Source organism: Phacochoerus africanus, chromosome 12, assembly GCF_016906955.1.
Source record: "Phacochoerus africanus isolate WHEZ1 chromosome 12, ROS_Pafr_v1, whole genome shotgun sequence".
NCBI classification, from domain to species: Eukaryota; Metazoa; Chordata; class Mammalia; order Artiodactyla; family Suidae; genus Phacochoerus; species Phacochoerus africanus.
In genome coordinates, this window is record NC_062555.1 from 29,635,025 (window position 1) to 29,648,088 (window position 13,064).

General features: G+C 49.6%; 1 protein-coding gene across 3 annotated transcripts in view; it reads left to right on the forward strand.

Annotated features, from left to right (window-relative positions):
• IPO9 (importin 9) overlaps positions 1 to 13,064 on the forward strand; it is a 40,508-nt gene that overhangs the window by 7,496 nt on the left and 19,948 nt on the right. For all 3 annotated transcript variants that reach the window (XR_007131151.1, XM_047754572.1, XM_047754573.1), the window contains exons 2-13: positions 2,990 to 3,051; positions 3,226 to 3,312; positions 4,730 to 4,931; positions 6,150 to 6,238; positions 6,955 to 7,041; positions 7,509 to 7,628; positions 7,739 to 7,839; positions 8,013 to 8,071; positions 8,514 to 8,665; positions 9,312 to 9,410; positions 10,680 to 10,786; positions 11,139 to 11,278. Coding sequence is in view for 2 of the 3 variants with exons in the window: in XM_047754572.1 (XP_047610528.1) it covers positions 2,990 to 3,051; positions 3,226 to 3,312; positions 4,730 to 4,931; positions 6,150 to 6,238; positions 6,955 to 7,041; positions 7,509 to 7,628; positions 7,739 to 7,839; positions 8,013 to 8,071; positions 8,514 to 8,665; positions 9,312 to 9,410; positions 10,680 to 10,786; positions 11,139 to 11,278 (1,305 nt within the window). In the remaining variant the exon portion in view is untranslated. The remainder of the gene's footprint in view (positions 1 to 2,989; positions 3,052 to 3,225; positions 3,313 to 4,729; positions 4,932 to 6,149; positions 6,239 to 6,954; positions 7,042 to 7,508; positions 7,629 to 7,738; positions 7,840 to 8,012; positions 8,072 to 8,513; positions 8,666 to 9,311; positions 9,411 to 10,679; positions 10,787 to 11,138; positions 11,279 to 13,064) is intronic.

Here is a 13,064-nt window from a genome sequence, read left to right on the forward strand (position 1 = left end):
GTGATGTGGTTTAAAATCAGGAAGTGTGATGCTTCTAGCTTTGTTCTTTCTCAGGATTGCTTTGGCTCTTTGGGTGTTTTATGGTTCCACACAGATTTTAGGATTGTTTGTTCTATTTCTGGGGAAGGAGCCTTTGGAATTTGAATAGGGATTGACACAGCAATTCCAGAGCTGAGGCTCTAACCCCACTGATCTGTAGCTTCCAAGTGGGATGGTGAGCCTGTTGTGCCCTGTGCACCTGCCACAACCAGGCAGTTCTGAAAGCCCGTGTTCATTCTCGAGAAAGTGCCCTCCATTAGGGTAGAATGTGAGTCACAAGTGAACATTTTCATTTTCTAGCAAGGTGAAAAGAAACAAGGAAAATTAATTTTTAATGCTGTAGTCACTTAACCCAATGTATGCAATGGATTATTTTGATATATAATCGATGTAAGCTTTGCTGAACTATTTTACAGTGTTTTGTTTTCATGCTACGTTTGCAGTCTGGTGTGTGTTTCACATTCACAGCATGTGGCAGTTGTCACAGCCATGTCTCAGGTACTCAGTAGCCACTGTTGCTGGTAGTTGCTGGCCTGGAAAGCGAGACGTGGCGCTCTTGGCCTTACAGTCTGCTTTCTCCTTCCGCAAATAAATATTTGATCATTTGCATCTTTGCAAGTATAAGTTAGATATAACTGAAACTTCTTTTTTTTATTGAAATTCACTTAATATGAAATTTACCATCTTAAAGTTAAGTGCACACAGTTCATGGTATTAAATACATTGATATTGTTGTACAGCCTTCACCACCGACCATCCCTATTTCAGCTTGTAAGACCGAATCTCTCTCCACCCATTAAATAATACCTCCCCAGTCCCCCCACCAGCCTCTCACAGTCACCGCTGTACTTTCTGTCTGTTAGATTTTGACTCAACGCTGAGTACCTCACATAAGTGTATGCACACAGATTTTGTCTTTTTGTGATCGGCTTATTCCACTTAGCACGCTCTCCTCACGGTTCATGCACTGTAGCCATTGTATATTACAGAATTTCTGTCCTCTAGAGGCCGAGTGACCTACCATTGTACTTATATACCACATCTCGCTTATCCAGTCATCTGTCAGTGGCCTTTGGGTGGCTGGTATGACTAATGCTGCTATGAACATGGTGTACAAATATCTCTACAAGACCCCGCTTTCAGTTCTTTGGGGTATATACCCAGAAGTGGAATTTGCTGGATCATATGATAATTCTACTTACCTTCTACTTAAGGAACCACTGTACTGTTCTCTCAGAAGCTCTACCATTTTACATTCTCACTAACAGTGCATAAGAGTTCCAACTTATCCGGAGTTACCGTTGTGGCGCATCGGAAGCGTATCCCACTAGGAACCATGAGGTTGTGGGTTTGATCCCTGGCCTTGCTCAGTGGGTTAAGGATCCGGTGTTGCATGAGCTGTGGTGTAGGTCACAGACGTGGCTTGGATCTGGCATGGCTATGGCTATGGCTGTGGTGTAGGCAAGTGGCTCTAGCTCCAATTAGACTCCTAGCCTGGGACCAAAAAAAAAAAAAAAAAGAGTTCCAACTTCTCCACATCCCTGCCATTGCTGGTTTTCTGGGGGTTGGTTTGTTTTGTTTGTTTTGTCTTTTTTTTGCCATTTCTTGGGCCGGGTCTAATTGGAGCTGTAGCCACCGGCCTACGCCAGAGCCACAGCAACTCGGGATCCGAGCCACATCTGCAACCTACACCACAGCTCACAGCAACGCCAGATCTTTAACCCACTGAACAAGGCCGGGGATCGAACCCACAACCTCATGGTTCCTAGTCAGATTCGATAACCACTGAGCCACGACGGAAACTCCTTCTGGGTTTTGATAGTAGCCATCCTAATGGGTGTGACGTGGTGTCTCAGTTCGGGTTTCATCTGCCTGATGATTAGTGATGCCGAGCATCTTTTCATGTGCCTGTTGGCCATTTGTATGTCGTTGGAGAAGTGTCTACTTGAACTTTATGCCCATCATTTCATTGAGTCATTTGGTTGTCGAGTGGTAGGGTATTTTTTATAGGACTGGATGTTAAATCGCATATTCATAGAGATTTGCACGTTTTCTCCCAGTCTGTGGGTAGCCGTTTTACTTGGCTGATAGTATCCTATGCACAGATTTTTAGAATTCTCTTGAAGTCCAATTTGTCTAATTCTTCTTTTGTTGCCTGTGCCTTTGGTGTCCACATCCAAGAAATTATTGCCAAACCTAATGTCATGAAGCTTTTGGCCTAGGTTTTCACCTAAGCATTTTCTGTTTTAGGTCTTAGATCTTTAGTTTTTACATATGGTATTAGATAGGGGTCCAGTCTTTCCGCATGTGGGTATCCAGTTGTCCCAGCATCAGTTGTTGAAAAGACTATTCTTTCCTCTTTGACTGTCTTGATGCCAGTAGCACGTTATATTGATGACTAGATTGGTAGTAAGTTTTGAAATTGGGTGGTCTGAGTCCTTGCGGTCCCTTGAGCTTCCATATGAATTTTAGGATGGGTTTTTTTTCTATTTCTGCAAAAACACCATTGGGATTTTGATAGGGATTGCATCAAAGGATCTAAATTTTAGTTTGGGAATAAGAGCTGCTTATTAAAAACAGTTCACTTATAAGAGTCGTAGTTTTAGGACTGAGCCTGTTCAGGCCAGATTTTCATCTCTTATCTGGTGCTATACGCCTGGGCACCTCTTGAAATCTGCCCTTTAATTTGGGGAGGGGGGTTGGATATACCGGTTTTCAGTTAGATGTTACATTTGCTGGTCTAAGGGGTGTACCTTTGCAGGAAAGGAGGCCATGTGGGGGCTGGAGGAAGTGGGAGGTGCAAGGACTGCCCTGCAGGCCACCGTGTCCCTTAACCGGCCGTGAGCCAAGCCTTTCTGGGCGGTTTCTGGTTGCTGTCAGGGTCAGAGCCTGATAAGTCGCTGTGGCTTTCCCGGTTGCTCTTAAACTCACAGTGAATGTTCTCTTTCAGAATTTGGCGTGCACCTGGCAGAACTGACCGTAGACCCCCAGGGGGCGCTGGCCATCCGCCAGGTAAGTCCAGACCGATGGGCTCGGTTTGTAGGGGATGTCCCTTTGTTTGAATAACTTAGGACTTGGTGTCAGGCTTAGATAGACTTGACACGGAGCTCTCAGGCCGTGAATACGGCTTTGACGGGTGAAGAACGACTTTCTCTGGCCGGCCTCCTCAGCTTGCTCTCTTCACAGCTGGCATCTGTCATCCTGAAGCAGTACGTGGAGACACACTGGTGTGCCCAGTCGGAGAAGTTCAGGCCTCCCGAGACTACAGAACGGGTAAGGAGGCCACTCGAATGGCCTACCCGTGGAGGTCCGAGGGCCGTCTTGGGAGATTGGGCTGTTGGCGCTCTTTGCGGGCAAAGCGCTCTCAAGAGACCGGGTGGAAAAGGCGATGGGTGGGCTGGGCGGCTGGCTTTCCCGGCAGAGGGCTGGAGGTCAGAACCTATCTCAGGCTGCCTCTCAGCTAGGAAATAGCTGGGAGGTATTTTAGCTTCTGAGCTTCAGTTTCCTAAGTATCTAAAATTCCAGCTTCAAAGAATTGTTCGAGGATTAACTGAAGTAATGTTTCTATTTAGTCCTCGCTGTGCAGCCATTCTGGGCCCTAAGAAGTTCTGAGGTAGGGGGTCCGGAGTGACGCCGTCCAGTGGGACTCTCTGCCTTGGTGGGCTGTTGCGCACCTGTGCTGCCCCTGTCACCACCAGCCACCACGGTGGGCAGTGCTTACGCTGGGGCTGATGCAGCCGAGGACCTGAAGTTTTAATTCCCTTTAATTTTAATTAACTTAAATTTAAATGGCCACGTGTAGCTGGTGGCTCCTGCCATAGACAGCATGAGTTTAGAGATCAAAGGTGAGCCGTCTGGGTGAGCTGCTTGCAGTTTATATTTGGGAGTTCTCCATAGATATGCAGTACCTTGTACACGTTGCTCTGCTTTGCTTTCTTTTTTGGGCGGGGTGGGGAGTGCCGCAGCCACAGCATATGGAAGTCCCAGGCTAGGGGTCAAATCAGAGTTATAAATGCTGGCCTACACCACAGCCATAGCAATTCGAGATGCAAACTGAATCTGCAACCTACACCACGGCAACGCTGGTTCCTTAACCCCCCGACCAAGGCCAGGCATCCTCATGGATGCTAGTCAGGTTCGTTACCACTGAGCCACAACAGAAGCTCCTTTTTTTTGCTTTTTAGGGCCATACCTGCGGCACATGGAAATTCCCAGGCTAGGGGGCGAGTCAGAGCTGTAGCTGCCGGCCTACACCACAGCCACAGCCATGGGGAATCTGAACCATGTCTGCGACCTACACCACAGCTCTCAGCAACACTGGATCCCTGATCCACTGAGTGAGTCCAGGGATCGAACCTACATCCTCATGGATACCAGTCAGATTTGTTACTGCTGCGCCACAATGGGAACATCTCCTTTCTTAATGGAAATTCTAACACCAAACATCAGGCATTACTGCCCTCCATAATGTCTCTCTCTTTCTTTCTTTTTTACTGTTATTGGTTGACTTACAGTGCTGTGTTAGTCCCACGTGTACAGCACAGTGAATCAGTCATTCATATACACACACCCCTTCTTTTTTCCCATGTAGGTTATGACTACGCATTGCTTTGCCAGCAGGGAGACTAGACAGGACTCCTCAGTCCCTCGCAGGCTGCTCTAATGGCAGGCGGGCATTTCTCCTCTGCAGGCAAAAATCGTCATCCGGGAGCTGCTGCCCAGCGGGTTGAGAGAGTCGATAAGCAAGGTGCGCTCCAGTGTGGCCTATGCCGTGTCAGCCATCGCGCACTGGGACTGGCCTGAAGCCTGGCCCCAGCTCTTCAACCTGCTCATGGAGATGCTGGTGAGCGGAGACTTAAACGCAGTCCATGGAGCCATGCGAGTGCTGACAGGTACCAGGAGCCTTTCCCTGGCTTCGTCCTTGGGTCCTGAGTGACAGGAGTGCCTACCAGGAGCTGGGCGACAGCGTGGCGCTGAGCAGTAGGGACTGACCTGTAGAGCCCTCCCCTGACCCTGCAGTCCCCCAGGGTCTTATAGAAATGTTGTAAAGGACATAAAAACCGGGAGACGCAGGCACCAAGGCAGGATTGAAATGTGTAAGCCACAAGCTCCAGCTTTTCTTCAGTCTCAGAGAACTTTGGAGACTGACTTTGCCAGTATCCCAGGTGACTTGAGAACACTTAGTCTGGACCGAAGCGTGTAAAGTGCTGGTAAATGAAGACCACCAAGAATGATCCCGAGAGGAGCGCATGCGGTGGGCGAGGCAGCAGAGGAGTGAGCAGACTCTGGGCTGCAGGCGGGATTCCGCACTTAGCAACGCCCTCCCAGGGCCCTTGCCCTCTCCGAGCCTCAGGGGTCTGGGAAGTGCAGGCGAAGCAGGGCCATGCCCTCCTCTCCTTCTTCAGGTCCCTTTCCACTGCATGTTGCTTTTTGCCACATTCGTGGGGTGGAAGTCCCTTCTTGTTCCGGGAGCAGCGGCCTCTGGCAGTGGGCTCAGGGCAGGGGCACTTGTCCAGGTGGAGGTAGAGCCCAGTGAGTCTGCATGCATTTTAGTACCTGCATCAGAGCAGCTCCTAGGGCGGGTACTGAAGGTGGGCCCAGAGGCGAAACACCTCCAGGTACACCTGGCTGTTGATACCTGGGCACAGGCGAGATGGATTCAGAATTTCCAAGGTGGCCTCGCAAAGGTTTTTACATAGTTTTGTTACAGGTTTTTCTTTTTGTTTTTTTACGGCCGCACCAGTGGCATATGGAGTTTCCCAGACTAGCTGCCAGCCTACACCACAGCCTCGGCGACGCCAGATCCTAAACCCACGGAGCGAGTTCAGGGACCAAACCCGCCTCCTCGTAGACACCACATCGGGTTCTTAACCTGCTGAGCCACAATTCCTACAGATTTTCTTTCAACATTTCCTGAAGGTTTTCGCTCCCCGTCTCCTGTGTGCTCCTATACTGTTGTCTTCCCCCTTCTGACATGATTAGCCAGACTGTCCCCAGGTGAGGCCCCAGGCAGTGTCTTTACCTGGGTGCTGTCTGTTTGCAAACTGCCACACTTAACGTCTTTCTGTAGGAATATATTTTTTTTTACAGCGCTACTTTTTTCTTTGTAGAATTCACTCGCGAGGTAACAGACACCCAGATGCCCCTCGTGGCTCCTGTCATTCTCCCAGAGATGTACAAGATCTTCACCATGGCCGAGGTAGGCAGCACAGCCTCACGGCCGCCGCTGCCACACAGCAGGAGGCACTTGGGCTCTGGCCAGCCTCCCCCTCTGGTGGGAAACAGTTGTGTTTGCTGCCGATCCCGAAGCCTGAAGGCTCGAGCTGACAAAGACCTGGAGGGGTTCACCCGGAGCCCTTTCCCTTGTAACTGTGGGGACTGCCCCTGAGGGAGGGCACAGTAGCTCGAGGTCTCCTCTGAGCACCGCCGCCTTCGTGCTGCCTTAGCCTCTCCGAGTCCCCCGCCCCGGCTCCCAGTCCATCACTGCGCTGACCGGACAGGCCCTCGCTTTCCCATCGAGGCGGCAGGTTACTGACACCTATTAGGGGTGACATTTTACCCTCCTACTCCTCTCTGTCCCCAGCCAAGGGCTGTGTTTTTCAAGAAATACACTGACCATGGGGTGGGGGGGTGGGGTTCCAGCAGAACCCAGCTTGATATTTTGAGTCCCATTCGCCCGCAGAAACCTGTAGATAAGGCTGATCTAAGAGGTTCTAATCTAACAGCCTGCCGCCTTTTATTCCCTAAATTACAAAAGTCTGTCTCCCAGACGTCAGTGGATGACGTTTCCCATCTCTCAGGAATCCATTCTCACTTCAGAATTGCACAGTTAGCATTTTTCTTCTAGTCAGACAGACACACACACACACACACACACACACCCGTCTCACGGCTGTGCTGGAACTTGTTTCCCAGGTGTACGGGATTCGAACCCGGTCCCGAGCCGTGGAGATCTTCACCACTTGTGCCCATATGATCTGCAACATGGAGGAGCTGGAGAAGGTGAGCAGGTGGCCTGCCTGGAGGCCCGGTGCAGCGGCGCCTGGTGGGCCGCAGCCTGCAGCATGCGTGCTTTAGAGTTCTGATTCCAGTTCTTGCTTACTTGGCTACAGTTTAGTTTCCTCTCACTGGAACCTTATCCTTCTTGCACCTCATCCTGCATCCTTGTCACAGTAGTCGCCCAGAACTTGCTACTCTTACCACCCTCTGGTGAACACTTGAGGCTCAGAAGTAGCTTTGAAAAGTGGCTCTCGTGTAATAGCTTTCGAGAAGCTCCTGGTGAGGACCTGCAGGTGTCAGGTGAGGGAGCGGGTCGTGGGGCCACCTCCAGCAGCTGGCCACGCCCTCTTGCCTGGGCCCGAGCCTGAGGAGACCTGCCCACTGTGTGGGCTCTCAGCTCGGGGGTGGACCCATGCCCCCAAGGCCCTGATGAGGGTGTGCCCGGTGCCAACTCTGGTTCCCCCGCCCAGGGTGCCGCCAAGGTGCTGATCCTCCCCGTGGTGCAGCAGTTCACGGAGGCCTTTGTCCAGGCCCTCCAGATCCCCGACGGCCCCACGTCCGACAGCGGGTTTAAGATGGAAGTCCTGAAGGTAAACACACACTGCTGTGGAGAGGCTTGGAGTTGAAGGGGGGCCTCGAGTGGGTGGTTTTTCTTCCATAGCACTTGTGACTCTCGGGGTTTTTCTCTTTAACTTCTCAGGCAGTGACAGCCCTGGTGAAAAACTTCCCAAAGCACATGGTGGCCTCCATGCAGCAAATTCTGCCTATTGTGTGGAACACCCTAACGGAAAGCGCGGCTTTATATCCTTTCCAGAAAGTTTAAGGGACCTGCCACCACTGGTAGTTGGGAAGCTGGTGTTGGGTGCTTCCACCTGTTTTAAAGTATCTGCTCTTAGCGTTGGAGTGTGTAGCGTTCCCTTGTAGAATATATATAAAGCAGACTCCAGATTCTGTTTCTTTACTCTGCGTCATACTTATGTGAGGACGGAGGTCAATTACACAGAGGAAGTAGAAGACCCTGTGGATTCGGACGGTATGTGGTTTCTTTGGTCTTAGCTGGCGTCCCACTTTCTGAGCAGAGGGAGCTAGCAAGGGAAAGACAGAGAAAAGGCAGGAGCTTAGAGGCTTCCCGGTCTTGAGTGAGTGTTCCAGTTGAGGTTCCTTTCAGGGTGGTTGATGTGGGGAAGTGCAGAATTGAAAGTTGCTGGTCTGTTTCTCAGAGGCGTTTGCATAAATCTCAAAATCATGGGATTTCTGAGTAGAAAATATCGTCAGCGGGTCTTACTGTTTCACTTGAAAAATCAAGTTCCTTTCGTTTGACTCCTCAGCCCTCTCTTCCGTTCCCTGGGGAATAATAATTAGCAAGTACTTTCAATATCCATTAACTTACAGAGAGCAGCGTAGTTCATTTCCAGGCTCTGTGCCTTCCTTGTGCTTTCTGGTCATTAACCTCCTCTCTTGTGTATTTCCTGTAGGTGAAGTCCTGGGCTTCGAAAATCTCGTTTTCAGCATTTTTGAATTTGTGCACGCTCTCCTAGAAAACAGCAAATTCAAAAGCACTGTTAGGAAAGCCCTGCCCGAGCTGATTTACTATGTCATCCTGTACATGCAGATCACCGAGGAGCAGGTAAAGCGCCTTCGGGAGGCACTTGGCAGCTCGTTCTGGGAAGTGCAACTTAAATGCGAGATTGCGGTCAAGAGAGCGATTCATTCCTAGAAACAGACCTTGTAGGAAAGTTGTAGGAAAGCTTTGATGCCATGTTATTGCCAGATCCCTGGGTGATGGGCTTTATCACCTCCTATATTAGGTCATTGAACTTTCAGAATCCTTCTGGTTTTAGGACCACTAAGCAAAGACCCTGATACCCAGAAGAACCCGTCCTTTCTCTGAAAGGAGAATAGTGAAATACAGAGTTCAGACCATGGCCCTGGCTGGTGCATCATTAGACCGGAAACGAGCGTTGAAAAGATAAGACCTGTCTTAACTGAATAGCACAAGAATTGACTTAATTACCCCCTCAGACCCAATGTGCTGAGAACATGGATCCATCAGAGTAGCAGCTGGCAGGCGGCCTGCGTCCGCAGTAGCAGGTGAGCAGCGGCCTTGGCCGCTCACCTTGGTGTAAAGTCTTGGCTTCTCTGCACCAGAGAGAGTAGAGTTCTGTTCAGGATGAAAACAGGAGGTTGGACTTGGCACGTGTGGCTGCACGGAGGGCACGTGTGCACCAGAGAGGCAGCCGCACGGAGACCTCACGCCATCGTCGTCCTTCCAGATTAAAGTGTGGACGGCCAACCCCCAGCAGTTCGTCGAGGACGAAGATGACGACACCTTCTCCTACACGGTTAGGATCGCAGCTCAGGACCTGTTGCTGGTGAGAGGTTTACTTTACTTCCGCCGGGTAATCCCAAACTTGAACTTCCCTGCTGCTTTCTAGACACTGAACCCACGCTGAGCGGTGTTGTTGGGTGACTTTATCTTGGTCTTTGGGGGGATGACAAGAGCATCTCGAAAGACGTTTGAGACTCGGGAATTCTGTTTTGATTTTTTGGTTTGTTTTTTGCTTTTTGGGGGTTTGTCTTTTTGCCTTTTCTAGGGCCACTCCTGCGGCATATGGAGATTCCCAGGCTAGGGGTTTAATCAGAGCCGTAGCCACCGGCCACACCAGAGCCACAGCAACATGGGATCCGAGCAGCGTCTGCGACCTACACCACAGCTCACAGCAACACCAGATCCTTAACCCACTGAGCAAGGCCAGGGATCGAACCTGCAACCTCGTGGTTCCTAGTTGGATTCATTAACCACTGCGCCACAACGGGAACTCCTCATTTGAGACCTTTTTTTTCCCTTTTTTTTTTTCTTTTTATGGCTCTACCCATGGTATATGAAAGTTCCCAGGCTAGGGGTCAATCGAAACCGCATCTGCAACCTACACCATAGCCACAGCAACGCCAGATCTTTAACCCACTGAACAAGACCAGGGATTGAACCTGCATCTTCATGGATGCTAGTCGGGTTCTTAACCCAATAAGCCAAATGGGAACTCCTCAAGACCTTTTTTTGTTGCTTCTTTTTCCAGCCACACCTGCAGCATCTTGAAGTTCCTGGGCCAGGGATTGAACCCAAGCCACCTTGAAGATAACGCATCTTTAACCCTCAGTGCCACAGTAGGAAGTCCTCATCTTGAGACCTTGGTACAATTGGAGGGTTTTTTTGGTTTGGTTTGGTTTGTTTTGTTTTTTGGGGGGTTCTTTTTGCTTTTTAGGGCCACACTTAAGGCATATGGAAGTTCCCAGGCTAGGGGTTGAATCGGAGCTGCAGCTGCCAGCCTACACCACAGCCACAGCAACGCGGGATCCGAGCCACGTCTGCAACCTACACCACAGCTCACGGCAACGCCAGATCCTCAACCCACTGAGTGAGGTCAGGGATCGAACCCACATTCTCATGGATGCTAGTTGGATTCATTTCTGTTGAACCACAGTGGGAACTCCTAGAGGTTGTATTTTTAATGGGCTCAGTCAGGTTGAGTATGTGCATGTGAAAGAATTAGAGCCATTCAGTGTGCAGTTAAATTTGCACTTTTCAGTGAAAGTGGATTTAATTTGCACGAGAACATTTTGCTCCTCCTGTCTCTCCTTAGGCTGTGGCCACTGATTTCCAGAATGAGAGTGCGGCAGCCCTGGCTGCTGCAGCCACACGGCATCTGCAAGAAGCTGAGCAGAGCAAAAACAGCGGCACAGAGCACTGGTAGGAGGGAGCAGCGGGCGCTTAGGCTAGGGACGCGCTCTGGGCCTCAGGCCTCAGGCAAATAGGTCCTTGCTTTGAATCATCTGTCTTAAAGCAGTTCTTCTCATCCTTAAGATGTTTTTATTTTACCACTTTTTTAAGAGCCTAGAAAGGAAGGACTGGTGCTTTGTTTTTAATTAGAAAAATTTATTATTAAATGACGCTGTTGGCACCTATAGCTTCGGATTGGAAGAGCAGCTGAATGGCCTTCAGGTCAGACTGCCGAGACGCCCTTTCCTGAATTTTCCCCCGCAGATGTTTATCTTTTGGGCAGTGCGGCTTGTTTTACCAGGTTGTGGTACCCTTTGCACAGGTGGAAGATCCACGAGGCGTGCATGCTCGCGCTCGGCTCAGTGAAGTCCATCATCACTGACAGTGTGAAAAACAGCAGGGTCAACTTCCACATACACGGGTTCCTGACCAACGTCGTCCTGGCAGACCTCAACCTCTCAGGTGTGTGTTAGCCCAGTGCCAGGTTCTGGAGGGTCTGTGACCTGTCTGTGGCTCTGTCGTCCATGTAGATGGGTATCCCTTTGGGGAAGATTCTTCCCCTCCAGACACAGCCCTCACCAACCAGGAGGGCAGGACTGCCTCCTTTCCAGCTCTTCCCCGCTCTTCAGGTCTCCCTCCAAATCTGTCTGCACTCACAGTCAGGGCTGGGTTTTGGCATCTGAACAGAATGCAGATTCGGCTGCTGGGCGTGACTTGCAGAGTCCCTGACACCCTCAGGCAGCTGTGTCTGGCTTATCCTTTCTGTTTGCCTTCCTGTCATTTTTCTAAAACTATTTATTCTTTCTTTCTTTTTTTTTTTATAATGGCCACACCCACAGCATGTGGAAGTTCCTGGGCCAGGGATTGAATCTGAGCTGTAGCTGCAAACTACACTACAGCTGTGGCAGTGCCAAATCCTTTAACCCACTGTACCAGGCCAGGGATCAAACCCACACCTCTCTAGTGACCCAGCCTGTTGCAGTTGGATTCTTAATTTACTGCACCACGGTAGGAACTCCTGTTCTTTCTAATTAAAGTGTTCTAGGAGTTCCCTGGTGATCCAGTGGTTAAGGATTCACTGCTATGGCTTGGGCTTGATCCCTGGCCTGGAAACTTCTGCGTGCCACAGGCGTGGCCAAAAATAAATTTAAAAATTAAGTGTTCTATTCTCATATCCATGTTAGCCACTAGCATTAAAAAAAAAAAATAGCTTTAGTGTTCCCATCTTGGCGCGGTGGAAACGAATCCGACTAGGAACCATGAGGTTTCGGGTTTGATCCCTGGCCTCGCTCAGTGGGTTAAGGATCCAGCGTTGCCATGAGCTGTGGTGTAGGTGGCAGATGCGGCTCAGATCTGGCGTTGCTGTGGCTGTGGTGTAGGCTGGCAGCAACAGCTCCGATTAGACCCCTAGCCTGGGAACCTCCATGTGCCGTGGGTATGGCCCCAAAAAGAAAAAAAAAAATCATGGAATTAAAATGGTTGAGGATCCCAGGCTCATATGCGCTGGGATATACTCTTCTTTACTCTGCATTTATCATGTGCTACATTATGTTGTAGTTGGTGAGTGTGTTTTCTTTCTCCTACTAGGATGTAAGACTCTGACACTAGAAATCATGTTGGGTGCCTTCTTTTCCCCACAGTGCCTGGCACCTAATGGACGGTGCCTGTCGTATCAAAGTGTTGGCGTTTCTCAAACCCATCAATGTGTCTTCTGTAGAATTTGCCCTAGCAAAGCTTTTCTATACAAGTCATGCTCAAACTTTTTGATCTCAGGACTCCTTTACACTTTAAAAAACTATCAGTGATCCCAAAAGGGATTTTTTGGTGAGTCACAGGTAACAGTATTAGAAATTAAAGCTGTCAGAGTTCCCAGTATGGCTCAGTGGCAGCTAACCGAGCTACTATCCATGAGGACACAGGTTTAATCCCTGGCCTCACTCAGTGGGTTAAGGATCTGGCATTGTCATGAGCTGTGGTGTAGGCTGGCAGCTACAGCTCTGACTGGACTCTTAGCCTGGAAACTTCCATGTGCCGCAGTTGCAGCCCTAAAAGAAAAAAAGAAAGAAAGAAAGAAATTAAAGCTGTAAAGCTACAAAACACCAGCAGTGCAAGCAGCCGTTCCATTAGCTGTCAGAGCCATGCTATCACACATCATAAAACCTTGGGAAAACTCCACTGTGTACTCAGCAAGGAATGAGAGTGAAAAAGACAAATCACATCTTGATGTTGCTGTGAAAATAGTTTTTTT